General features: G+C 35.3%; 2 protein-coding genes across 2 annotated transcripts; one reads left to right on the top strand and one right to left on the bottom strand.

Moving 5' to 3' along the window:
- The first annotated feature begins 4 nt into the window (after nt 1-4).
- LOC6054469 (zinc finger protein 2) lies at nt 5-7827 on the top strand. The gene is made up of 5 exons (XM_038262618.1): nt 5-348; nt 409-911; nt 967-1740; nt 1804-2031; nt 7614-7827. The coding sequence occupies exons 1-4, from the start codon at nt 90-92 to the stop codon at nt 2008-2010; spliced, it is 1743 nt and encodes a 580-aa protein (XP_038118546.1). The 5' UTR covers nt 5-89; the 3' UTR covers nt 2011-2031; nt 7614-7827.
- LOC6054468 lies at nt 6919-25960 on the bottom strand. The gene is made up of 5 exons (XM_038262617.1): nt 24965-25960; nt 12446-12838; nt 11845-12368; nt 11106-11783; nt 6919-8404 (listed from the first exon to the last, which is right to left on the bottom strand). The coding sequence occupies exons 1-5, from the start codon at nt 25101-25103 to the stop codon at nt 7931-7933; spliced, it is 2208 nt and encodes a 735-aa protein (XP_038118545.1). The 5' UTR covers nt 25104-25960; the 3' UTR covers nt 6919-7930.
- Between the last annotated feature and the right edge of the window lie 1992 nt (nt 25961-27952).

The following is a 27952-nucleotide window of genomic DNA, read 5'->3' as shown; positions in this document are numbered from 1 at the left end:
CATAACATGTAAACAAATTCCCTCCAGCTCGCAGCTGGTTACTTCACTGAAGATCGAAGTCGCACAACCTTTTTCAACCATTTCCGACAATGGATGCGCTGGACGACCTTCCGTCCAGCGACGAGCCCTGCCGGCTGTGTCTGAAAAAGTGCGACCAGGCGTACAGCGTGTACGTCCACTCGGCGGACGGGCTGCTGCGCGAGCTGCCCAAAAAGATCCTGGAGTGCGTCGCGCTCGAAATCGGCGACGCCTCCAACTTCCAGCTGGTCTGCAGCGAGTGCATCTGCAAGCTGGACTACTTCCACGAGTTCCGCGAAAACTGCCGCAAGTGCCAGACGTTCTTCGATGGTGGGTTTTGTGGGTTGCTTGGATGTTGTTTGTAATGAGGGTATTGTGTCTTTGTTACAGAGATGATGCTGTTTTGTCAAACGGAGGCTCTGGTGGCCGAGCAGCAGCAGCAGCTGTACCATCAACAGCACGGTCCGGACGAGCTGCCGGAGATTAGCTTCTCGGGAAGTGAGTTTCTGGGCAGTCCCAACAAGGAGTACGACTACATCATGCAGAGTCTGGACAAGGAGGACATTTCCTTTTCGTCGAACCAGGAAGCGCTGCAGCTGAAGCAGGAGCTTGAGATTTCGATCCAGCAGAATCAGCGGGAGCAGCACCAGCAGCACTATCACCATCACCAACACCAGGGTGAATTTGAGGGCATTCCGGTGCAGTCGGCGATTGACGCCGTGATTCCGAGTGAGGAAACGTGCTTCAATAATCTGGAGGAGATTGTGGACTCGATTGCGGCTCAGCAGAATGCGAATGTCGTCGGTTATGCGATCAACGGGGGTGAATCCAAGGATAGTCTGGACTATGACGACTTTGTTGGGATCGATTCCGTTGACGACAATCGGGATGCGGTGAGTAGATATGAAAATTTTACCGATTGAATCACAAATTAATCGATTAAAACAGTCTATTTCAGAGATTCAAGTTCAAGAGATCATTTCGGAGCAGAAGTTCCAGTCCTCAATTGGACTGCTTCCGGAACCGGTTATCAACGACAATAACATCTCACAGCAGCAACAGCTGTTTATTGAAGACAAACCTGCTTTGGAGCAGCCAGTTCCTCCAATTCCTAGAGAAGAACCACCTTCCGTCCAAGAACAGTCAATTCCGCCAGAACCAGCAGTGCCTCCGGTCAAGTTTCAACCGCAAAACGATCGAACCTGTGAGTTCTGCGGGAAGGAGTTTTCAACGCGAACCAAGCTTAAAATCCACCGTAACACTCACCTCAACATCTCCCCGTTCAAGTGCCCCATGGACGGCTGCGGCAAGTCGTTCAAGTCCAAGATCGGCCTGGACGAGCACGTGGCCGGACACACCGGCAACTATCCCATCTCCTGCAACGTGTGCGGCAAGGGGTTCGTCAACCAAAGCTACCTCACGGCCCACCTCCGGATCCACGCCGACGAGAAAACGTTCCGTTGCAACATCTGCAAGCAGGCCACCTTCAAGACCAAGAAGTCGCTGATCGATCACAAGAATCGACACCTCGGCCTTAAACCGTTCGAATGTGGCCAATGCCAGAAGGTCTTCACCAACCAGTACCTTCTCCAGCAGCACGAGCAAGTGGCCCACAGCGGAGTTCGCTTCCCCTGCCCGGAGTGCAGCAAGAGCTTCACCTGCAAAAGCTACCTCAAGGTTCACCTCAGAATCCACCAGAATGATCGACCCTTTGTCTGCTCGGTGAGTCCCCAAATCAGTCTTCAAATCTCAGTCTTCTAACCCCATTTCAATTTTTCAAAACAGATCTGCGACCGCGGTCACGTAACGAAGCGCGATCTGGACGTGCACATGACGCTGCACACCGGCAAGAAGCAGTTCATCTGTGACGTGTGCGGGAAGGACTTTGCGCGGTTGAACGCCCTGCAGTTTCATCGGAAGATTCACGAGACGGCGGGTGAGGTGGAGGCGGTGGCGTCATCGTCTTCCACGACGGTGATACCAGATAGCTAGTGGCGAAGCTGTGGGAATAGGGTAAGTCACATTTCGTCCTTAAATGTTCGTATTTTGGACCTGCAAAGCAAAGGTCTTACTTTTTCTGGCGTGTTCTCAAGAACAGTTTCACGGGAGAATGCATTGCAAAACAATTTAAATCCCGTATAAACCTGGATGAAACTGGAATCTCTAAAACGGCCATAACTCAGCAAAAACTCAACCAATCTGGCCACTTTGGGACGGGTTCCCGGCACTCCGGTGTAACCCGGAGTATGGCAAATTACGTTTCACCAGAGTGCCGGAAACCGGTCCCAAAGTGGCCTGATTAGTCCAAAAGTGGTTTTTGGGGATCATGGATGAGCTTTGAAAATAGGTCTATTCCCGTATTTGCAGAATTGCAAAATTTCTGCAGCTTCTGCAGAATTCTGCAGCCAGCATAAGTAACTTTTTTGCAGCACGTTCCCGTACTTTTCAGCTCGCTCTCTTCATCTCTCTCTTTTGCAAAAGTTCTGCAAGGAGAGAAGCGGTAAAACTTTTGCCTGGGTAGCGCGTTCCAGTACTTTTTTTGCAATATTGTACACAGTTGAGTGGTTTTACTCAAATAGGGTATTAAAGTTTTTTCAATATTGAAAAGATTCTTTCTAGAACTTTTTGTTCTATGCAGCTCATCATTTTATTTAAAAAATCAACCTTGTACAATTTTTTAAGTTACTAGAAATGAATTATGCTTAGGTAGAAATTATACATTACAAACAGTTCAAAACTTTGATATTAGGTAAACAATTTTAGAAATAAGAGTTGTGAAACGTTTAAGTAATATAATTTAAAAATGACAAGCATAAACCTTTAATAGTTCAAAAAAATCTAAGCAATTTTAATTTCAAAAATAAGTAAAATTTTTAAATGCTGTTAATCAAAAATTTCGAATCTTTAAATCCTCTAAATTTGAGTTTCTAACCTAAAATATGACTCCAATGTGTAGTTTTTTTTTTATGATTCATGATGGCGGCATTTAAGAATTTAGGAAATCACAATTTGAAGAATTAAAAAATTGAGAATTTAAGAACAATTTATTAAAGGAGATATGTGGTGTAGAGTATACCGAAAGTTTGGATTTTTAATAAAATGTATTTCAATTTTAAATAATATACAATATAATGTGTAAACAACGTATGTTTTGTTTCAGCAAAAATGTTATGTTCATCAATCATATAATCAATAATATTTATTATTTGTTTGGTATAGTCTAATATCTCCTTGTTGACCCCTTCGTTCGACAAAATTACATTAAATTGCTAGCACCGTTTCAGGTATAATTTATTATTTGCCAATTAAATTTACCTATTATGTAAACACATGTAGTCTGTTCTACGGCCTGTTAAAAACAATGAAAGATTAAAAATTAATCCTTAAACAAATATTTATTTAAAGAAAATTCAAATCAAAGAATTTTTTCTTTTAAAAGTTTTCATAAACAATTTGTTTTTATGATACAAATTGTTTGTTGGTGTATTAGCCGTGCTGTAATACTGGCTTTAGTTATCGACTTGTTATCTGATTATTAACGGAATATTAACACAAAAAAAAAAAATAATAATCGTTCTCAATAAAACCAGGCATTAGAAAACCACCCCAAAATCAATCAATTCAAAATATACAAATGTTCCTTTCAAAAAGACTACTTCAATTTAGTAATAATAAAACATCAAATTTACTACAACTCGTAATTAAATGCTTGATTTCACCTAATTTGCAAATTTTATGTAAGCGTGTACTCAACATCCATCACACCAACTTACTTTTCAGCACGAAAGAGAAGAGAGAGCTTGCAGAAAAGTACGGGAACGGTTTCGCTGCAACTTCTGTCTTTCTCATTGCAGAAGTTCTACCTGAGAGAAAAGTTACTTTTGTTGCAGAAAAGTACGGGAACGCTCTGCTGCCGATTTCGTGCAGAATTGCATAATTCTGCAGTACGGGAATAGACCTAATAACATCCATGGGCAGCACTGTCTGTGGGAAGAACAAAGATCGTAACATGAAAAATTGTATTTTTTCAAGATTTCTGTTAACAAAATTGTGCGGGGACTAGTGTTACCTAAATGCATTTTAAATCACTTCTTTCATTCAAATGTTGGCACTATGGCTTGTTATTTAATTTTTTTTTATTTTTTTTTTGTGTTGGAATTTTTAACCAGTCGGCATTCGCGGCAATCAAGACAAGCTATTGTGTTTTATATGTTTATAGGACCTATTCAGGACCTATGTTTCAAGGGGACTAAAGGAGGTATTAGACTATAACAACCAAACAAACAAGCTCCCACTGTTTCGTGATTGACAGTTTGCCAAACTCGCAAACTTGTTTGTGGCAAGACTCGCAAACAAGGTAGGCGAAGTTTAGGTTGGTGCAAAAGCTGGTACTGGTGTTATTATTTTTTTGTAAAAATATGATTTTTTAAATTAGGCTTGTTGTCATATCAATTAAAAAATATATAATGTTCAGATATAACTATTTGCATTCGAAAACGACATAATTTTTCTCTTACAAAGCACCGTTACCAAGTTTTATTTACGACGAAATTTATTTACGACGAAAACTAAATCAAGAAACTATTCGCTTTCTTTTTTTCTGAACAGTCCTCAACTTTGTCGAAGACACCAAATCGATAAGAAAACTCCTTCAAAAGCCCCACGAAAACAGCATGATTCGAAAAAAGTTGTACGATCGGGCCTAAAATCTGAGTTTTTTTTGTTTGGCCATTAGGGTGACCTATGATGTTTTAGGGTGATCCGATAATTTACCATTTCGACGATTTTTGCAAAAAAAAACACATTAAAAAAAACTAGACTTAACGCCGTTTCAACCGATTGAGCTATCTTGGATGCAAGTGAATGGTGACTGTTTGCAATTTTAGAGCAAAATAGTTTGGAGTTTCAGAAATCTAGTAATATATTTAAAAAGCTCATATGAAAACTTAAAATGCTTGCGGGACCAAAGAGCGGATCGGATTCCCTGCTTTAACAGGATTCTGAGTTATGATTTTTGAAAATAAAAACTGGGCTTTTCGCAAAAAGGGAAAAAAGACGAAATTGAGAAAAATCTATTTTTTCACTAAGACAGCTTTAACTCGTCGTTATAATTAAAAAAAACTGTATCTTGCGAATGAAATTTTTGATCGATTTGGTGTCTTCGGCAAAGGTGTAGTTATGGATGAAGACTACACTGAAAATTATGTATACAAGGATTTTTTTTGTTGAGTAAATACATTTTTGTAAATAAATTTTTGTCATTAAAATATATTAAAAAAACGTTCTGAAAAAATGTATATATGTTTGAGGTGACAGAAAATGCCAACTTTCAGAAAATTCCAAAAAGGGCAAAACATCTAGATTCCTATCCAAGTCGTATTAAAAAAAGCGTTTTTAATTTTTTTCAAGGTCAAAAAATTTTGACTTCATGTTTTAATGTAAAATAAAATTTGCTTTGATAAATTTTGCCATTTTCTTGTTTTATTCATTTTCAGGTTAAAAACGCAATACTAACAGTAACAGATAGAAAACACAGGATAAATTAGATTTTCTCAGTGCTTCTTAATTAGATTTCTTTGTGTGATATCTCCACGGTTACGACACGACTGTCATCCACATATAAAGCGAGTGAAGTCAAAATCGAACCAAGTTTTTAGCGCGTGGCATTTGAAAAGGTCGTATGCGCATCGGACATAGTTACATAAGTAAAAACTCTTTTCAGTTTTTTTTTCTTTAGAAAGATTTATATTTAATCTCAAATTTGAACTAGGGGAACAGCAGAAAATTCCATCGAGAACCTAATGTTGGCATATCAGCACTTTGGTGTTCAGTTACAGCTAGTTTAAAAGCATTTTCGACAGAAATTTAGTTAGTATTTTGAAGGCGTAATTCATTTTAATACAAAAAAAGTAATCCACTTTAACGACCCCCGGGTCTTTTGTGGGCTCTGTTGCAAGTGTCTGCTCATTTCTAGGCGTCCGAAGGTTATGTGTATTTTACGCAAATGGACCGACGCTTTACTTCCCCATCCGATAGAAGGCCAGGAGGATAAGGCGGGAATCGAACCCGCGCCCCATAGCAACTTAGGGATCATTTTAATACAACGGACAGGAAGTATCAAACAAATTTTGTTTTGTTTCTCTTAAACGGCCAAGTAGAACTTTGATTTATTGATTGAATTAATTTTAAATGTAAAAAACGTAATGCTTGTAATTATCTCGCATATATATGCAAAAAAAAAGGAAAAACCGGTAGAAAGAGGTAGAAACTAACATAAAAAAAAACATAATTTGGAAAAAAATATGTATTTATTTCATACGACTTTTTCAAAAATTATACTTAAACAATATTAACAGCGCCTCTGGTGGGGACTTCAGGAAACTGCATGCGTGTCAGATCCCTGGATATCTCGGGAACTAATGGTCCAATTTTCATCTTAAAAAAAATTACATTTGAAAATTTTTCGAATTTTTTCGAAAAATCTTGGTGTTTTTGAATGTTTTGGAATCAATACTAACATTTCAAAAGGCGTAATATTATAATGTTATATTATTATAATGTATTAAAAGTATACACTCAAAAAAATCAGAAGTACCCCTTTAAAAGGATTCTATCTACCCTTTATATGTCAACACAAGGTAAACAAACCTTTTTGAGGCTTACTTCCACCCTTTTTTCAAGTTTACTGGTGGTAACCCTTTGCAAAAGGGTAACTACGGGTAAACTTGAAAAAAGGGTGGAAGTATTCCTCAAAAAGGGTTTGTTTACCTTGTGTTGACAGATATAGGGTAGATAGAACTCTTTTTGAGGGGTACTTCTGATTTTGAGTGTGTTCTGTCACCACGACGACCACCTTAAGGATTTCTTTCTTTTGTTCCATAGAAAAAAAAGCAGGCTCGGTTTTACTTTTCAAGGGGGAGTAATATTACTAATCGTTTATGGTTAGGTATTATGAATCTGGGTTAGAGAACATGACAAGTTTTCACGGCGGTTCCCGACGCCGTCTGGACTGCTGTGCATCTAGCACCAGACTTGTGTTTTCACATGAGAATGCTACTGTATAGGTAAAGACGGTTTACATTGAATTTGAGCTGGAAAAAACACATTTAATGGCTTTTTTTGCGGTTTAAGGTTAGGATTATTTGATTTGTTTTTTTTTGGAGAAGTTTTGGAACTGCTAAATTGCGCTGGAAACGTCTAGAGGTGTGAGGGATTTTTTTTTGTTATTGCTGCTTTGTTTTAGTAATTCTTATCCTTTTGCTGCTTTTCTTGGGTAAATTCCGGTCGTACGCTGACCCCTCACACTTTGATGTTTTTTTTAAGTTTACAGAATTCATAGTAACATGCAGGTATTTTTGTACTATTATTTATTGAAGTTATCTGACTTTTCTTTGCATTACGCATTGAATGGTAACGTGGCAATCGGTATTGACTGTGTAAAATGCTGTGATTATTTGTCCTTCTACTCGCTACTGATAAATGTTTTTTTTTCTTTAACGACAAATCTATTACAATCCGTTTGGTTTTGAAATAGCATCACATATTTTGTTTCTGTTTCTCCATCTCTACTAAATGTTGTTCTACCTTTCTTTTAGAATAAGCGCGATCGCCCAGGATACGCTCGACCGATTCTGGCGCCATGTCCAGAGAGGAACCGCTGCGTTCGATATAACTCTACTAGTGTTTGTCTTTTTACTGTGGCAAGATATTTTGCATTGCTGTGATTTTTTCTTCCTTAAATTCACCGGAAAAGTTCCAAGGATAAATGTGCGAAAAAGTATGTGATTAAATAGTTCTTTTTGCTATGTACACACCGTTTTTGTCGTGCACTGATATCACAAATCCCAAAAAATAATAATTACTCGTTTTTTGATATGCCAAACAATCTGCGTTAGACGCGCGCCGTCCCAGCTTAGTTGCTGATTGTGCTGATGCAATCGATGGCCTTAACGTGCGGGTGCTGGCCAATTTCCTGGCTCGATTCCCACGTGTTTTTCAAGTTGTTGCTGCTGATAAAGTTGAGCGTTTGCTGGTCCAGCGTTTGCAGCAGCTGGTCCGAACCGGTGGAAAATTTGCGTCCCGGCGCCGGAAGTGACCCGTTCGGCGTGAGGATCGTACAGCCGGTCGAGGCCACCGTCGACTGGATGATCGAGGGATTGGACGCGCACAGCAGCGGGATCGTGTCGGTGCAGATGCTGCGGTCCGCGGTCTCGTTGTCCGTGCACTGACCGCCGTTGGAGCCGTAGTTTAGGAGGGAGTCGGTACCGCCGCCACCGCCACCACTACAGCCGTCATTGTAGTTCAGGCTGTTCTTTTCGTGCGTTTCCTCCGACAGGGCACTGACGAACGGGCAGATCATCGAGGATCGCACCAGCATGCACCAGTTCTGGAAGAAAATAGATTTAAAAATTTACAACCCTTTAATCCTTTAAATTTTAGGATGTTAGAATTTCAAAATTTGAGAAATTTAAAATTTTAGAATTTTTAGAATTTTAGAATTTTTATTTTTTTTAGAATTTTTGAAATATTCTGAATTTAAAAAAAATAAAGTTTTAGAAATTTTAAAATTTTTAGATTTTTTAAATTTTTTAGATTTTTTAAATTTTTTAGAATTTTTAGAATTTTAAATTTTTTTATAAATTTTAGAAATTTTAGAAATTTTAGAAATTTTAGAAATTTTAGAAATTTTAGAAATTTTAGAAATTTTAGAAATTTTAGAAATTTTAGAAATTTTAGAAATTTTAGAAATTTTAGAAATTTTAGAAATTTTAGAAATTTTAGAAATTTTAGAATTCTTAGAATTTTTAGAATTTTTAGATTTTTTTATTTAATTTTTAAAATGTTAAAATTTTTTAGAATTTTCTAGATTTTTTTAAATTTTTAGAATTTTTAAAATTTTTAAAAATTTTAAGTTTTTCAATTTTTTTAAATTTTTAGAATTTTTAAATTTTTTTGAGTTTTTAATATTTTTTAAATTTTTTAAATTTTTAAAATTTTTAGAATTTTTTTTTTAATTTTACAATTTTTAGAATTTTTAATTATTAAACTTTTTAGAATTTTTAGAACTTTTAGAATTTTAGAATTTTTAGAATTTTTAAATTTTTTTAGATTTTTAAGAATTTTAGAATTTTTAGAATTTTAGAATTTTTAGAATTTTTAGAATTTTTAGAATTTTTAGAATTTTAGAATTTTAGAATTTTAGACTTTTTAAAATTTTTTGAGTTTTAAGAATTTAAGAATTTTTAAAATTTTTAGAATGTCTAGAATTTTTAGCACTTTTAAAAATTTTAGAATTTTTAAATTTTTTAAAATTTTTAAAAATTTTAGAATTTTTAAAATTTTTAGAATTTTTGTTATTTTTAGAATTTTTAAGAATTTTTAATTTTTTTAAAATTTTTAGAATTTTTAGAATTTTTAGAATTTTTAAGAGTTTTAGAATTTTTAGAATTTTTAAAATTTTTAGAATTTTTAAAAATTTTATAATTTTTAAAAATTTTAGAATTTTTGAAATTTTTAGAATTTTTAGAATTTTCAAAATTTTAAAATTTTAAGAATTTTAAGAATTTTTAAAATTTTTAGAATTTTTAAAATTTTTAGGTTTTTTAGAATTTTTAGAATTTTTAAATTTTTTAGAATTTTTAGAATTTTTAGAATTTTTAGAATTTTTAGAATTTTTAGAATTTTTAGAATTTTTAAAATTTTTAGAATTTTTAGAATTTTTAAAAAATTTAGAATTTTAAAATTTTCGAATTTTTAAAATTTTAGAATTTTAGAATTTTAGAATTTTTAGAATTTTTAGAATTTTAGAATTTTAGAATTTTTAGAATTTTTAGAATTTTTAGAATTTTAGAATTTTAGAATTTTAGAATTTTTAGATTTTTAGAATTTTAGAATTTTAGAATTTTAGAATTTTAGAATTTTTAGAATTTTAGAATTTTAGAATTTTTAGAATTTTTAGAATTTTTAGAATTTTTAGAATTTTTAGAATTTTTAGAATTTTTAGAATTTTTAGAATTTTTAGAATTTTTAGAATTTTTAAAATTTTTAGAATTTTTAGAATTTTTAGAATTTTTAGGATTTTTAGAAAATTAAGAATTTTTAGAATTTTAAGATTTTTTATAATTTTTAAAAATTTTAGAATTTTTTTAATTTCTAAATTTTTTAGATATTTTTGAAGTTTTAGAATTTTTAAAATTTTTAAAATTTTAAATTTTTAAATTTTTTTTTATTTTTTTTTTAATTTTTATATTTTTTAGAATTTTTGGAATTTTTAAAATTTTTAGAATTATTAGAATCTTTAAAATCTTTAAATTTTTTTAAACTTACAGAATTTTTTTAAATTTTAAATTTTTTAGAATTTTTAATTTTTTAGAATTTTTAATTTTTTTTAAATTTTTAATTTTTTTTTGAAATTTTTGGAAATTTTTAAAATTTTAGAATTTTTAAAAATTCTAGAAACTTTAGAAATTTTACAAAATTTAAAAATTTTATTTTTTTTTAGAATTTTTAGAATTCTATTTTTAAATTTTTTAGAATTATTACATTTTTTAGAATTTTTAGAATTTTAATAATAATTTTGAATTTTCAGAATATTTACAATTTTTAAAAGTTTTAGAATTTTTAAAATTTTTTTTTGAAATTTTCGGAAATTTTTAAAATTTTAGAATTTTTAAAAATTCTAGAAACTTTAGAAAATTTACATAATTTAGAAATTTTAAATTTTTTAGAATTTTTAGAATTTTATTTTTAAATTTTTTAGAGTTATTTCATTTTTTAGAATTTTTAGAATTTTAATAATAATTTTGAATTTTCAGACCATTTACAATTTTTAAAAGTTTTAGAATTCTTAAATTTTTTAAAGTTTTTAATTTTTTTAAATTTTAAAGTCTTCAGAATTTTTAAATTTTTTGGAATTTTCAAAATTTAATAAATTTTTTAGAAATTTTTAAATTTTTAAAAATATTAGAATTTCTTAAATTTTTAGAATTTTCAGAATTTTTAGAGTTTTTAGTTTTTTTAGAATTTTAGAAAAGAATTTCAGCTATTTTTTAGGCAATAACTCTAAGGAAAAACCACCGAAAACTTACCAAAATGTTCAAGCAAATGGCAAAGATGACCGGCATCACGCAGGACTGCACGTTCTCCAGCGCGATCACACTCAGGAACCAGCAGATCGAGTAGATCGGCTGAAAGAACAGCCCGAACTTGATGGCGCGCTTAAACTCGGTAAAGTCCTGCATATCGGAGGCCAGACTCGGCGTGGACAGTTCCGCCAGCGACAGTTGACCCAGATCGATCCGCGTGTCGTAGCACTCCAGCGACTTCTTCAAGCCCTGGAAGCTAAATCCGTGACTCATTTGGGTCTGCTGGGGCAGTGTGACTACGGATTGACGATTTTCAAGCGACTGAGTTAGTGCGTACTCTTGACAGCACGGGGGCGCTTTGTTGCTCGCGGCGTCCTTCAACTCTAGCTGGGGATAGCTGTTGCTTCGGTTCGCGAGCAGATGAGCCGGTCCGGCCGTTGGCATTCGCGGGTACATGAAGTCGTTGCACTTGGAGGTGGTCTCGATGATGCTTTCGATGCTTTCGCACAGCATGGCGGTTTGCTTGTTGGAGATACGCTTCAAGCTGATCGTGCCGAGGACCGTGGTTAGGATGATCAGGAACGAGATCGGGATCATGAAGCTCACGATCATGCCCTTCTGGATGGACATCCAGCAGTAGCGGTGCACTTCGAACGTGTCGATCGAGGAGGCGTACGAGAACTGGAAGAAGGGGGAAGTGTTGAGTACCGATGATCAAGATGTGTATCTGAGGACAACTTACCAGTACGTAGACTCCAGGAACTCCATACCCAACCAGATACGTGTACTTGAGCCGCGGATTGCACTCGTTCACGATCAAGTCGTAGATCACGTAGATATACACGAAGCACCAAATGCTGGTACTCAGGTGCAGGTAGTGCAGCACGATCGCGATCAGTTCGCAGCGAACCGTGTTCCGGGTGGCCTGCACGCCCAGCACAAATGAAAAGTTGGACGCGGCCAGCATCAGCAGCAGGTTCAGACAGATCGGGTAGAACGTGTTAAAGTGCCGCAAGCGGCGATTTCTCAGGAACAGTATTATTGCTGTCAGTATCTGCGGGGCCAGTGCAAACACGGCCCCTATCACAATCACGTTGCCGCCCAGATCCTTGCGCAGGGTTCCGTTCGTGCCGTAGTAAATGTACATAATATTATCGATAAAGTCGTGCCCCTTCATGTCGTTGTTCAAACTGTCGAACGAACCGTCGTCGTTGCTGTTACTGTCCACGCGTGCCTGAGGACTCTTCCGAAGCGATTTGGACGAATCTACCAAAAAAAAAAAAGATATCAAATTCCTCAATTTGTCCCAACTCTCAAACCTCTCCCCCCCCCCCTCTACTCACAAACTTTAATCACGTTCTCCTCGCCCGGGAACCGGTTCCGCTTGGTGGCACTCTTGTTCAGGAAAGTCGCGTAAATCTGGTCCGGGTCGGGGTAGATGTCCGGAGGTCGTGTCACCTCCTCCTCGACCATCGGAGTGCTGCTGCCACCGTCAGCCGAGGACAGCGAGGAAGGGCCGTTCAGCCCCAGTCCGGCCAGCCCTCCGCTTTCGTACTCCTGGTTGTAGGCACTGCGCGACGGATTGCTCTCGTAGTCGTAGTACAGCGGTTCCACGATGTCGGCCGCCGGCCTCGTAAAGTTGATAAAGTCGTTGATGTAGCGCGTTTCGTAGCTGGTGCCGAACTTGGTGCCGCCGCCGCCGCCGTGGGTCGGTGCGGTTGCCGATGCCGGTTGGGCTGTGGAAAGGAAAAATAAGCATTTTTGAGCAACTATTTTATGTTTCATGGATAAATGCAAACATTTGTTTTTTTATGCCAAATCCGGCTCGTGATGCCATTTAATTCGTGCCACGACGGCTATTTACAAATTTGGAGTTAGTTTGCGAATATGTCTTAAGCGCCATCACAGTTGAAAAGACATGGTAAGGAGTACATATTTTATTTCAGAAAAATGTGTAACAGTGTCATATTTTTTCTGTATTCAGTATTTGCGATTTACGAATAAAACTGTTCTCAATAAGGAACGGTTTTTTGAAACAGCAAAGTCACTTTAAAATAAGTTAAATAAACATTAAAATGATCGCAAATTGGATCAGACATTTAGGATTTTTATTTTTCTAAATCTAAGGATAATGCTTATTTTTCTGAGCACTATGACACTTAGATTAGTACAAAAAGAAAAAAAAGGTCTTTCAGGACAAAAAAATGACAGCTCGTTCCAGGCTGATTGAAATTTTATTTCATGGTTTTGTCTCCTTCCCAGGGGCGCCGACTCTGGGGGCACGGTATTTCTTGCCGTTGATAATAATACCTAGACATTGATACCTAGACATTTTTTCATTTAGATTTGAAATAAAATGTAATATTTATATACAGTCTAGACTCGATCATCCTTAAGCCTTGACAAAATTTCACTTCGGATTATCGAATAACGGAAAAAAATATATTTTTTTTGTCGTTGTCTTATTTTTTATTGTTGAGCTTTACTGCCGCTCCAATCTAAGTAAATCTTTCCCAGTTCCTGAGGGGAACACCCTTGAAGAGTATCGGGGCCGGCATTTACAAAGCGGATTCAGTGGCAGTTTCATTCTCAACTTAATGTTAACATGTTAGGGTTAATGATAACATTCCATAGGTCGCCTCCCTAAGGTGCCGTGATAAGGTCCAGTTTGTGACGATACACTACCTTCTCTTTACTAAGCAATCGATTCCAGAAGGGAAAAGATCACCAGTTGTGTTGGTCCGAGCCGAGATTTGAACCCCGATCTACCGCTTACGAGGCGGAAGCGTTACCACTGGGCTACGTGGCTCGCTCCAATCTAGTCCGTCCCATATGTAAAAAGTGAGTGCTGAGATATCGTCGTGAGAAGCTCAAAAAATGTTTCACCATTTTTTACATTTTTAATCATAAATTTTTACAAACTTTTTTCTACAATTATTTCAATATTGGTTCAAAAAGTACCCCTATCCAAAAATTTACTCAAAAAAGTTAAAATTTATTGGTTAATTTGGTAAATTTTCGTGCTGGGACTGACCTGACTTTATTTATCCATAAATAAAGGCAAGTCTGTCAGGTTATCAAGGTAGGCTTGAACATTTGTGTGTGTGTGTGTGTGCAACCAACCAAACGGGACCACGCGGTCGCTTCTTACAAATTGAGTTGTTTCCATGAGTTTTAGATTTTTTAAATTCTATGCATGCAAATAACTCGCATAGGCATTTGGAAGGTGTTAGCTCTGCCGAGCTTCGGTGACTCATTTCTACGCTGGCTAGCCGAGCGCGAGGTACCTCAGCTTGAATCGACAAGCCCCGCCCTGATGAACGTTTGCATCAATCGGATTCAAACGTTATTTAGAACTTCCGAACCCTTGTCAAATGGACAAGGACCCAGCGCGTATATAGTTGATAGTAACAGTATTCCTAATTCCAGTCGCGCTGGACGAGTGGTTAGCATTTTTGCTTACCAATCAAAAGGACGGGGAATCGAACCCCAACTCGAGTGACTCTGATTTTTCGTTCATCTTGAGAGTTTCAAGATTTATGTTTCCTATACTTTCTCGTTGGAAGCAGATGGGAATCGAACCCAGGACCATTCGCATAACGAACCCCGTAACCAGTCAGCTACGGCTGCTCCTTGGGAACGCCCTACCGGCGTTGTCTTGAATGATGTGTGTGTATGTCAGAATAAATGAAAGAATTGTTGTGTTATAAAAAGAACGAGCTCACCAGTGAACAAATTGTTCAAAACCAGCTTCTCTTCAACAGACGTATCCAGTTTGAAATGGCCGCTAGGTGCCCAATGGTGTTAGAAATGACAGCTTCCATGTATTTGAATATGGGAGCTCAGGAAAACTCAATTTTTAAGCAATAAAATGATTATTTATGATAAAAGTATTGATTGATTAGGTGCACAAAATGTGTCTAGAATATTATTAAAATAAAAACTGTTCAAAAAATTTGCAATTGAGATAAGTACACCATTCGATTCAGCAGGAATTTTGGGCACCAAAAATATATAGTTTTCATATGTTAAGTGTTTTATTTTAGAAGAAAATTAACAAAAAGTATGAAAATCGAGACATTTAGTATGGGAGCTGTCAAATCTCTCACCATCAAAAAGCAGCGTTGAGCTTTCGCTGGATTTGTCTATCGGCTTCGTCTTCGTCAAACGAGGGCGGGTACCCGCTCAAAAAGCCCTGTTCCCGCTAGCCACCACCCACTCGTAATCCGATCCGTCCACTTTTTGTACGATTTTTCACGACTTTGACGCAGCGACAACGGAACCTCCTTGCTGCGACTGCGTTCCACATTAACCGGTGCCGGAGAACTAATCCGTGTCCCTCGGCTCCGATTTCCTTTCGTTAGCGGGATGTTGACCTTGACGGGGACCGAGCACCATCCTGGTCTTCGGGAAAGGTTCGACAGCTACCGAGTTCCATGCCAGTTCCGCAACCAATCCGGTACAGACCACGTTCTCCATTGAACCGTCCTCCTCCAGCACCACCACCACCACCGCGATCCGTCCAGATTATCCCATTTTTCCACCGAACACTCGTTTGAAAAACTTAACTTTCCAAGTAATTTTCACAATCTTTCATGAAAATTTATTGGAGCCCGAGAAAAAACTGTGACAGCGAAAAGTTTTCGCGTCCGCACACCCCGATTGCTACGATCGATCCTATCAAGGTAGGCTTGAACATTCATAACAGAAATTTGCCTGTCATTTGTTAGTTTGTTTTGGTAATTTTCCAAATTGTTTTTATCAATGATCTAAAATTTTGTTTGTTTCAGGTTAATTTAATTTGGCGGATGATTCTATAAAATTTACCAGCTACGAATATTTAACCAGCAATGTTGTATTATTTCTATTTCTTTTGCTGCAGAACAAATAGATATTCATATTTGATTGCATGTATCAACATCCGGACCCTTAAATTGAGTAATCCAGAATCGTTTAACGGAAGGGGATCCTAAATCTAAAACTAGACCATGGCTATCCATACAAGAAGGAATAGTACTGATTTTAATGAATATTAGCTGAATGGTATGTTGTTTATTTTATTACCGTGGTTATCATATGCATGAGGAAATAAAGGCAGAATAGGGTTTCGACTATTATGCTTCCAAATTTAAAATATACCGTCAATTTGAACAATTTTATGTCAATAAATTTTTCAGTTCCTTCAAATAGATTGCTTTGATTTTCCGTTCTATAATTTGATAACTCCCGCTCTCGACGGTCCCTTTAATATCGACAACGAGAGAGTCCACTGTAAAACTTATCTAAACTTAATTTTGCAAACTTTTAATTCAACTAAATGTCAATATATTACCATAGAATTGCTAAATAAACATTTTGGAGTAGGAATAACACCGTTTTGGGGGTATTTGTATCGATAGAATACATTTTTCGTTGGAATTTCGTACCAACCCGGAATTACGTCGTAGGAAAATCCGCCGGCATCCGAACCGGTCCACGATTCACAAGTCAACCTATGTGGAATCAGAAAGGGCATAAAATTTCCGATCTTTTGATACCCATACATCTAGGTTTTCTTTAAAACCTACGTTTTTAAATACCTAAGCAAAAACGTTGTTATGGTTTCGTATGAGAGCAGTTCTCTAGGATTTCGGTCATTCGATTTTTTTTGTATTTTTTAATCCGACTGAAACTTTTTTGGTGCCTTCGGTATGCCCAAAGAAGCCATTTTGCATCATTAGTTTGTCCATATAATTTTCCATACAAATTTGGCAGCTGTCCATACAAAAATGATGTATGAAAATTCAAAAATCTGTATCTTTTGAAGGAATTTTTGATCGATTTGGTGTCTTCGGCAAAGTTGTAGGTATGGATACGGACTACACTGGAAAAAATAATACACGGTAAAAAAATTTGGTGATTTTTTATTTAACTTTATCACTAAAACTTGATTTACAAAAAACACTATTTTTAATTTTTTTATTTTTGATATGTTTTAGAAGACATAAAATGCCAACTTTTCAGAAATTTCCAAGTTGTGCAAAAATCATTGACCGAGTTATGAATTTTTTAATCAATACTGATTTTTCAAAAATCGAAATTTTGGTCGTAAAATTTTCAACTTCATTTTCGATGTAAAATTAAATTTGCAATCAAAAAGTACTTTAGTGAATTTTTGATAAAGTGCACCGTTTTCAAGTTATAGCCATATTTAAGTGACTTTTTTGAAAATAGTCGCAGTTTTTCATTTTTTAAAATTAGTGCACATGTTTGTCCAGTTTCGAAAAAAATATTTTTGAAAAGCTGAGAAAATTCTCTATATTTTGCTTATTCGGACTTTGTTGATACGACCTTTAGTTGCTGAGATATTGCAATGCAAAGGTTTAAAAACAGGAAAATTGATGTTTTCTAAGTCTCACCCAAACAACCCTCCATTTTCTATCGTCAATATCTTAGCAACTAATGGTCCGATTTTCAATGTTAATATATGAAACATTTGTGAAATTTTCCGATCTTTTCGAAAAAAATATTTTCGGAATTTTCAAATCAAGACTAACATTTCAAAAAGGCCAAACATTCAATATTACGCCCTTTTAAAATGTTAGTCTTGATTTGAAAATTTTGAAAATATTTTTTCCGAAGAGATCGGAAAATTTCACAATTGTTTCATATATTAACATTGAAAATCGGACCATTAGTTGCTGAGATATTGACGATAGAAAATGGTGGGTTGTTTGGGTGAAACTTAGAAAACATCAATTTTCCTGTTTTTAAACCTTTGCATTGCAATATCTCAGCGACTAAAGGTCGTATCAACAAAGTCCGAATAAGCAAAATATAGAGAATTTTCTCAGCTTTTCAAAATATTTTTTCAAAACTGGGCAAACATGTGCACTAATTTTAAAAAATGAAAAACTGCGACTATTTTCAAAAAAGTCACTTAAATATGGATTTAACTTGAAAACGGTGCACTTTATCAAAATTTCACTAAAGTACTTTTTGATTGCAAATTTGATTTTACATCGAAAAATGAAGTTGAAAAATTTTACGACCAAAATTTCGATTTTTGAAAAACAGTATTGATTAAAAATTCATAACTCGTTCAATGATTTTTGCACAACCTGAAATTTCTGAAAAGTTGGCATTTTATGTCCTCTAAAACATATCAAAAATAAAAAAATTAAAAATAGTGTTTTTTGTAAATCAAGTTTTAGTGATAAAAGTTAAATAAAAAATCACCAAATTTTTTTACCGTGTATTATTTTTTCCAGTGTAGTCCGTATCCATACCTACAACTTTGCCGAAGACACCAAATCGATCAAAAACTCCTTCAAAAGATACAGATTTTTGAATTTTCATACATCATTTTTGTATGGACAGCTGCCGAATTTGTATGGAAAATTATATGGACAAACTAATGATGCAAAATGGCTTCTTTGGGCATACCGAAGGCACCAAAAAAGTTTCAGTCGGATTAAAAAATACAAAAATTAAAATTGAAGAAAAAAGACCGATTTCGTAGAGAATTGCTCATGAGCAACCTGCCAAAAATGTATGGAATTTCGTATTTTTTGTTCTCGTGGATCAAACTTACTTTTTGCCCAGGTATTTAAAAACGTAGGTTTTAAAGAAAACCTAGATGTATGGGCATCAAAAGATCGGAAATTTTATGCCCTTTCCGATTCCACATAGGTTGACTTATGAAGGGGGTGTAAATACTTTTTTTACATACTGTACATAGTCTGTGTAAATATAGTAATTACACATTTTTTTCTATTGATTTGTGAGACATTTCTATACGAGGAACTGACTTGCCTTTATTTTGCATATGGGACAGCACCAAAGTGATTTTTATTTTGGAATGTACATACATTTTTTATTAAATAGGGTTAAAGTAGATGTTCAAACAAGACAACTACTGGATTTATCTCAAAATCGATAAAAATACATATGGGACGGACTTGCTTTGAGCGGCAGTTTAGTAAGTCCCTTAAACTACTTTTAAGTGATTAAGAATTTTGAAATCCAAGATGGCGACCAAAATGGTGGGGATAAAATATTGAAAAAATGCACTTTTTAATTTAATATGCAATCAACTATTCAAATTTGACCAAAATGAGTTCGCTGAAAATGAATTTTATATTAAAAGCAAAAATAAATGAAAAAAAATTGTTCGTGATTCGATTATGGGGATGATTGTGGGATGATTGTTCAGAGCGCATAATTATGATAACCTCATTGATTCTTTGGTTTGTTCTTTGAAATCGAACGTACGATTCTACTCATGCGAAAATTTGCAATGTATTAAAATGTACCTCCCCACCAAACAAGCCCCCCGTGAACAAATATGGTATTTATAGCTTAAAATATGCGAGCATAAACCGCACGCTGCAAGCCGAATTTTGATCAATCGTGGGAGCGTAAAATAAAAGTTGACAAAAACAAGTCGGCGTACAGAAAAAAAAGTACCCGCCACTCGGTAATGTCGACGGAAGCCGTTCCACTTGAGGAGGACTTACTTAGAGTGCTCCACGCCGGTGTGAAAAAGAAAAAAAAAAAAGCTCCTCTTCATGAAGAACCACCCCTGCCTTGCGACACTCGAGACTCTCGAGAGGGTGTTCGTGCTACAAAATGGCACAAAAACACGGGAGGCACACTCCTTCCCAAACTCGCAACTCGAAAAAAAAATATGAGGGATGAAATAGTTTGCCTCAAGTGGGTCAACATGGAAATGAAGAGACGAGAGGACCCAGCGCGACGACACGCAGAAGGGAAATTCCTTGGAAAAGTTGGGGAAAAGGCATTTGCATGCAAAGTTCTTGGGGGCAGGGGGAAGTTGGACAGCAGATTAAGTTTTGTAAAATAGTTGCACAAGATGAAAAGTTGTCGTTCAGCTGAGGAAATGATAAATTTTGCACGCCAAACGGTTGCAGGTATCTTGCAGGTTGGAGGATTCTGCAAGTTTAAGTGCCATCAAAGTTTGCAAAATGCAAGATGCTATAAATTTGTTGAAAATTCTCTGTTTCTCATCTTTATCTTTTGTGCAGCAGTTATTATAAGTTTCAAATCATTGATTCAATTTATTGATTCTTTTAATTTTGAAATTAAAAAAAATCGTTTTTTTCAAATAAAGTTGGAAATACTGAGAACATATATCTTAGTACCGAATGTTGCTTTTTAAGAGTGAGTCCACGAACAAGGCATACCCCTTTGTATGGGACGTCGTTTGGACTTCACCAATCTGCCTGAAATTTTCAGGGGTTGTTTGTACATATAAAACTAGCATCTGGCCAAAATATGAGCACTCTAGGTCAACGGGAAGTGGGGCAAATCGGGACACAAAGTTTGGTGGTTCAAAAACGTCAAAAATCTTAAAAAAGCTATAACTTAGGCAAAAATCAATTTAATTTCAAAATTCAAAATGCATCTGAAAGGGCTTAGAAAATGCAACAAAATGCAGGATAGAGCACCCCAATTGGTTAAATCTAAAGGGAGTTATTGACATTTTAGTGAAAAAATAGCATAATTTTCAAACTCAAATAAAAAAGTGTTCCATCCAGATATCAACTCGGTTCGACCTGCAGCTTGTAGGGGACATCTGGGACTTCCATCTGAGACTGAGAACGCTTTGGGTAAGGCAGTTTAACATATTAAATAAACACTTTTACTTTTAGTAAATTTTTTGGTTGTATATTTTTGCTCGGCGGACCCCTTAGATCCCATTTTCTGGTGATAATTTCATCATATTCGTGTTCCTGAGACAATTTCACAATAGAAACATGCTAAAAAATGTTTATTTTAATGCATTTTAACCCAATAAAAAATGGAAGTAAAAAAATAAGAAGCTGCTTTTTCTGGTGTCATCTATAGTAGTAGTATATAGTATCTATATATAGTATATATAGTACTATAGTATCCTTGGAAACGAACTTGATTTTCAATAAATGTGAATCGAAGTTTTTTTTTAACTTTTATTTTTTAAAGGGCTAAAATGGATGAAAATGTACATTTTCATGCATGTTTCTATTGTGAAATTGTCTCAGGAACACGAATATTATAGAATAATCACCAGAAAAAGGGATCTAAGGGGGCTCCCGAGCAATATTTTTTCCCCTAAAATGCCAATAACTCCCTTTAAATTTAACCAATTGGGATGCTCTACCCTGCATTTTGCTGCAATTTTTAAGTCCTTTCAGATGCATTTTGAATTTTGAAATTTAATTGAATTTTCCCCAAGTTATAGCCTTTTTAAGATTTTTGAAGTTTTTGAACCCTTAAAACTTTCGTGGTGATTATTGGATTCGATCGTGATATTACGATCGTAATTTCTCGACTCACGATCGAGATTTCTCGATAGTAAGATAACGACTTACCATCGACAAATCTCGATCTACCATCGACAAATTACGACTTACCATCGAGAAATTACGATCGTAATTTTGCTGTTGAAAAATCTCGATCGTGGGTCAAGAAATTACGATCGTAATTTGTAATACCATTTTTTTAATATTTTTTAATTTAAACGGAATATTGGTGGTGATTATTGCATTCGATCGTAATATTTCGATCGTAATTTCTCGACTCACGATCGAGATTTCTCGAACGTAATATTACGATCGTAATTTGTCGATAGTAGATTGAGATCATTCGATCGTAATTTGTCGATCTACCATTGACAAATTACGACTAACGATCGAGAAAATCTCGATACGGGTTTTTTAAAAATTCAAGTACTCAAAAAATTTTTTATTTTAATTTCAAAAAAATTCAAAATTTAAAAAAAAAATTAAAAATTAAAAAAAATTAAAATTTCAAAAATTTGAAAAAAATTAAAAAAAATAATTTCAAAAATTTTAAAAAAATCAAAAATTAAAAAAAATTGAAATTTTTGAAATTTTTGAAATTTTTGAAATTTTTAAAATTTTTAAAATTTTTAAAATTTTTAAAATTTTTTAAATTTTTGAAATTTTTGAAATTTTTGAAATTTTTGAAATTTTTGAAATTTTAAAATTTTTGAAATTTTTGAAATTTTTGAAATTTTTGAAATTTTGAAATTTTTGAAATTTTGAAATTTTGAAATTTTTGAAATTTTTGAAATTTTTGAAATTTTTGAAATTTTTGAAATTTTTGAAATTTTTGAAATTTTTGAAATTTTTGAAATTTTTGAAATTTTTGAAATTTTTGAAATTTTTGAAATTTTTAAAATTTTTGAAATTATTGAAATTTTTGAATTTGAACTAAACTTTATAATCAAACATCAAATTATTCGCTCTACAGCATTGCCTTGGCGTTCTCGATTGCGAGATTCCTACTCGAAACTAAGTGTCCGAAAGCTTGATTGAGGCAATTGCAAACCTCTTTTACACCTTAGCTTCCATCCACCCCGGGATTCGAACTGACGACCTTTGATTTTTAGTCCAACTGCCTACCAGCGACTCCACCGAGACAGGACCCAGGGAGACGACTCCTGCACCTGGACTGAGCTTACGACCAAACCTTTTTAGGTTAGTCCGGGGCCAACATTTACTTCCCGTCCGACGGAAGGCGTGATCAGATAAATCTCGTCTCGAAAAATGCCACCGGGACCTTCTGGGATCAAACCCAGGCCGACTGGGTGAGAGGCAACCACGCTTACCCCTACACCACGGGTCCCGGCCTTTATAATATTCCGTTTAAATTAAAAAATATTAAAAAAATGGTATTACAAATTACGATCGTAATTTCTTGACCCACGATCGAGATTTTTCAACAGCAAAATTACGATCGTAATTTCTCGATGGTAAGTCGTAATTTGTCGATGGTAGATCGAGATTTGTCGATGGTAAGTCGTTATCTTACTATCGAGAAATCTCGATCGTGAGTCGAGAAATTACGATCGTAATATCACGATCGAATCCAATAATCACCACGATTATAAAGGCCGGGACCCGTGGTGTAGGGGTAAGCGTGGTTGCCTCTCACCCAGTCGGCCTGGGTTTGATCCCAGAAGGTCCCGGTGGCATTTTTCGAGACGAGATTTATCTGATCACGCCTTCCGTCGGACGGGAAGTAAATGTTGGCCCCGGACTAACCTAAAAAGGTTTGGTCGTAAGCTCAGTCCAGGTGCAGGAGTCGTCTCCCTGGGTCCTGTCTCGGTGGAGTCGCTGGTAGGCAGTTGGACTAAAAATCCAAAGGTCGTCAGTTCAAATCCCGGGGTGGATGGAAGCTAAGGTGTAAAAAGAGGTTTGCAATTGCCTCAACAATCAAGCTTTCGGACACTTAGTTTCGAGTAGGAATCTCGCAATCGAGAACGCCAAGGCAATGCTGTAGAGCGAATAATTTGATGTTTGATTATAAAGTTTAGTTCAAATTCAAAAATTTCAATAATTTCAAAAATTTTAAAAATTTCAAAAATTTCAAAAATTTCAAAATTTCAAAATTTCAAAATTTCAAAATTTCAAAATTTCAAAATTTCAAAATTTCAAAATTTCAAAATTTCAAAATTTCAAAATTTCAAAATTTCAAAATTTCAAAATTTCAAAATTTCAAAATTTCAAAATTTCAAAATTTCAAAATTTCAAAATTTCAAAATTTCAAAATTTCAAAATTTTAAAATTTCAAAATTTCAAAATTTCAAAATTTCAAAATTTCAAAATTTCAAAATTTCAAAATTTCAAAATTTCAAAATTTCAAAATTTCAAAATTTCAAAATTTCAAAATTTCAAAATTTCAAAATTTCAAAATTTCAAAATTTCAAAATTTCAAAATTTCAAAATTTCAAAATTTCAAAATTTCAAAATTTCAAAATTTCAAAATTTCAAAATTTCAAAATTTCAAAATTTCAAAATTTCAAAATTTCAAAATTTCAAAATTTCAAAATTTCAAAATTTTAAAATTTTAAAATTTCAAAATTTCAAAATTTCAAAATTTCAAAATTTCAAAATTTCAAAATTTCAAAATTTAAAAATTTTAAAATTTCAAAATTTCTAAAATTTAAAAATTTAAAATTTTAAAATTTCAAAATTTCAAAATTTCAAAATTTCAAAATTTCAAAAATTTTAAAAATTTCAATTTTTTTAATTTTTGATTTTTAAAATTTTGAAATTATTTTTTTAATTTTTTTCAAATTTTTGAAATTTTAATTTTTTTTTAATTTTTAATTTTTTTTTTAAATTTTGAATTTTTTTGAAATTAAAATAAAAAAATTTTTGAGTACTTGAATTTTTAAAAAACCCGTATCGAGATTTTCTCGATCGTTAGTCGTAATTTGTCAATGGTAGATCGACAAATTACGATCGAATGATCTCAATCTACTATCGACAAATTACGATCGTAATATTACGTTCGAGAAATCTCGATCGTGAGTCGAGAAATTACGATCGAAATATTACGATCGAATGCAATACTCACCACGTTTGTGTCCCGATTTGCCCCACTTCCCATTGACCTAGAGTGCTCATATTTTAGCCAGATGCTAGTTTTATTTGTACAAACAACCCCTAAAAATTTCAGGCAGGTCGATGCGAGATGGGTATGCTTTACTCATGGACTCGCTCTTAAGTACTTATGAGTCAATAATAGTTTGGAACAATTATGTGAAGAAATTTAACTTTGTTGGCAGTGTTATTGCATTTTTTCATATATTTTTATCATCCGTTTGAATTTTTAAACGTTGCGGATAATCTAGCTAAAACCAATGGAATTAACTTCAAATTTAAATTTCCAACACCTTGCGTCTCCCCCGCCAACCATATTTAAACTCCAAATCAATCCAATTTCACTTTTATTGATACACCGCCTACTTCGACTATCAAATATGCACGAACCGTTTTCCCATCAGCCTGCTCAAATAAAACGGGTTTCGGAAAGAAACCCAAACCAATCACTCTGCTATTGGTACTTACTTCCCAGCAGGACCGGGCCAAGGACGGCGGCACCGAGGACAAGTAACAACGGGATGTCACCACCGCCAGGGCAGGAACCTTTCCGGGGCCACCACAGCCATACTTTGTTGCCTCCCTTTCGTTGTCTGGATATTGCCATATTTTTTCTTTCTTTTTTGTTGCTCCGGTTACGATGCGGAATCACTTGTTTCAATAACTTTTTCTTCCTTAATTTATCACAAAAAATATTCAAATAACTTTCACATTTCACTTTATTGCAGTTGGACTCATTTTTGCCGCACTCGTCAATTGAGGAACAGAAAAGGAACCAAATTAAAAAAAATCACAACTAATCTGCAACGCAAACCAGCAGCTCAGGCAAATTTGTAAAATCTGTTTTGGAGCATAGAAAAATATGCTCCCACTTTGTAATGCTTTTGGCTTCTTCTGGTTCTGGTGTCGCGGCGCTCCTTACTCGAATGGAAGACGTGGTTATTTGAAGGTTTTTATTTTCTTAATTCTAAACTCAAACCCGCTGCGACATGTGTGTCACACACTTTTCTTCTAATCTGGTTTAAAAACTGTGCCTATTCTTCGCGAGGAAAAATCGTCGCCCAAAATAGAAGCAGTCCGTCGTCCTTCGAAATCGCTGCCAGTCTGCCCCAAAAGTGTGGAAAGAAGGGAAAATTTTCTGCACGATTATCCTTCAATACCAACGTCGTGAGAGAGCGTGAGAGAGAGTACACAACGTACACAACCAGAGAACGAGAATGAGAACACACGCGTTGTCGGAAAAAAACCACCCACCGAAACCGACCGACCCGCAGACCCGGCAGGGATATTGGCAAAATTACCACCCCAAAAGCACACAGCAAAGCGGGGGATGCGAGCGCGCTGGACCGGAAATGGAAAATGTTGTCGCTGTTTCTTTCGCACAACCTTCAAACATCTTCTTTTCCATTTTTAACTTAATATTTTTACTGATATTTCTTCTATTTATCACCTTTAAGTTGCAACAAATTTGGTTGAATCCGATGGTTAAGGGCTTGGTTAATCGGACCATCAGTTTTCCTGTATTTAAATCTTTGCATGGCAATATCTCAGCAACTCAGTAACAACATTTCAAAAGGGCGAAACCTACGATCCTGCCGTTTCGGGAAAATCAACATTCAAAATTTTGCAATTTCGATCAATTCCTATTTCCACAAAAAAGCATGAAAACCATCAATTTTGTCAAAACGTAATAGAGCGTGCCTACATTTTCGCCCCACCGTATTCGCCACCCACTCAACCAAAACAACGGTTTAGCCCGTCAGGTTACGCCACAAAGCAAAAGTAAACAACAGATTCGCCCTTTTGTTTTTTGTTCATTTTTCGGGTTTTTAAAAAAAAAAGTGGTGAAACAACTATTTTATCATTGTGAAACGTTACAGTCAGCGATAATACAGTGATATTTGCAACCTCAGTGATCAAAAATTGGTCTAGAAAGCCTTCATAAGGAGTCCGATTCAGGCCAATCCTCGTTGAGCCAGGATACACCGTAAGTAGCAAGTTGGTTTGACGATGTGGTCTGTATTGAAGTGACGTTCCTTGGGGTGTCCCCGCTGGAAGTGGGAGACATGGCACCTGACGACTAGGCCACCCCGCGACACCATCCTTCCTGCCTTCTCAATCTTTGCATAGCTTCAATGGTTTTTTTTTTTTTTTTTTTGTAGAGCCTTATGACCACTGCGACCAATTATAGGAATATTGTGGTATGACTCATTTTTTTATGGCAAAATCAGGTTGACCCAGCACCATGGAACGGTGATAGGCGGCTCCTGTTTACTGCGTTTTGTCCCAGGTAGGGTCGACTTTTTTGATGAAGTCTAGGACCCTGCCGAGACGGAACCTAATTATATCGGAGGGCTGTAAGACCCCTTTCCCAAAAATTGAAATTCTACTTTGAATCAAGGCACCGCAATTGCATAGCAAGTGCTCTGATGTTTCAGTTTCCATTTGACAAAATCGACATATTGAATCTGCAGTTTTTCCCATATTAAATAAATGGTATTTGCAAGGGCAGTGGCCGGTCAATAAACCGGTTATCACCTTTAATTTTTTTTTGTCTAGTTTCAGTAATTCCCCGGATGATTTCTCATTGGGGAAAATAAATCTTTTTGCCTGTCTGGAAGTATCTGTAGTATTCCAAATAAATTTAACTGTTGATAATTCCCAAATTTTAAGCTCCATTTTCATAGAGCAGTCTGGAACACCAAAGAAGGGCTCTGGACCAATAAAATCAGTCTCCGATCCTTTCCTTGCAAGGCTGTCCGCTATTTCATTTCCTAGAATTCCACAATGCCCAGGAACCCAGTAGAGATTTACCACGTTATTTTGAGATAATTGCTTCAGTAAGTTAACACCTTCCCAAACTAATCTTGATTGGCAGGTATACCCTTTAAGGGAATTCAAAGCTGCTAAACTGTCAGAGAAAATACAAATGTTTGTGAATCTGTAGTTTCTTTTCAGACAAATACACGCACATTCAACTATTGCATAAACTTCAGCTTGGAAAACTGTTGGGTAATGTCCCATAGGAATAAATTTCTTTATTCCCGGGCCATAAACCCCAGCTCCCGTGTTGTTATTCATTTTTGAACCATCCGTGTAGAACTCAATCGATCCTGGACGAAGATTAGGCCCACCATTATCCCACTCGTAGCGACTTTTAGCGTTCACTGTGAACGGAATGTTATAGTTAGCCTTGGTCGGCATCCAGTCTACTATTGAGTTTAACGCAGGATTCAGATTAAAGTTTTTAAGGACCTCTAGGTGGCCCGTCAAATCTTTTTCCTGAATCTTTGTGGATCGATTCATTAACAGGGCACTTTTACATGCCTCTAATTCAATAAATTTATGAAGAGGAAGTAAATTCAACAAAGAGTTTAGTGCAGCAGACGAAGTACTGTGCATAGCTCCCGTTATTGAAATAGTGGCTAATCTTTGCAGTTTAGCTAATTTGTTTTG

The sequence above is a fragment of the Culex quinquefasciatus genome, chromosome 3 (genome assembly GCF_015732765.1).
Source record: "Culex quinquefasciatus strain JHB chromosome 3, VPISU_Cqui_1.0_pri_paternal, whole genome shotgun sequence".
NCBI classification, from domain to species: domain Eukaryota; kingdom Metazoa; phylum Arthropoda; class Insecta; order Diptera; family Culicidae; genus Culex; species Culex quinquefasciatus.
This window is presented reverse-complemented; position numbering and strand designations above follow the sequence as displayed.

What these genes read in the sequence shown, in the direction of transcription:
- LOC6054468 (XM_038262617.1), bottom strand. Translation starts at nt 25,103, where the DNA reads ATGGCAATATCCAGACAACGAAAGGGAGGCAACAAAGTATGGCTGTGG. An exon ending in GGAGAACGTGATTAAAGTTT is followed by an intron (nt 12,369 to 12,445) that starts GTGAGTAGAGGG and finishes TTTTTTTGGTAG; the next exon opens with ATTCGTCCAAATCGCTTCGG. An exon ending in TTCCTGGAGTCTACGTACTG is followed by an intron (nt 11,784 to 11,844) that starts GTAAGTTGTCCT and finishes CCCTTCTTCCAG; the next exon opens with TTCTCGTACGCCTCCTCGAT.
- LOC6054469 (XM_038262618.1), top strand. Translation starts at nt 90, where the DNA reads ATGGATGCGCTGGACGACCTTCCGTCCAGCGACGAGCCCTGCCGGCTG. An exon ending in GTGCCAGACGTTCTTCGATG is followed by an intron (nt 349 to 408) that starts GTGGGTTTTGTG and finishes TCTTTGTTACAG; the next exon opens with AGATGATGCTGTTTTGTCAA. An exon ending in TTGACGACAATCGGGATGCG is followed by an intron (nt 912 to 966) that starts GTGAGTAGATAT and finishes CGATTAAAACAG; the next exon opens with TCTATTTCAGAGATTCAAGT.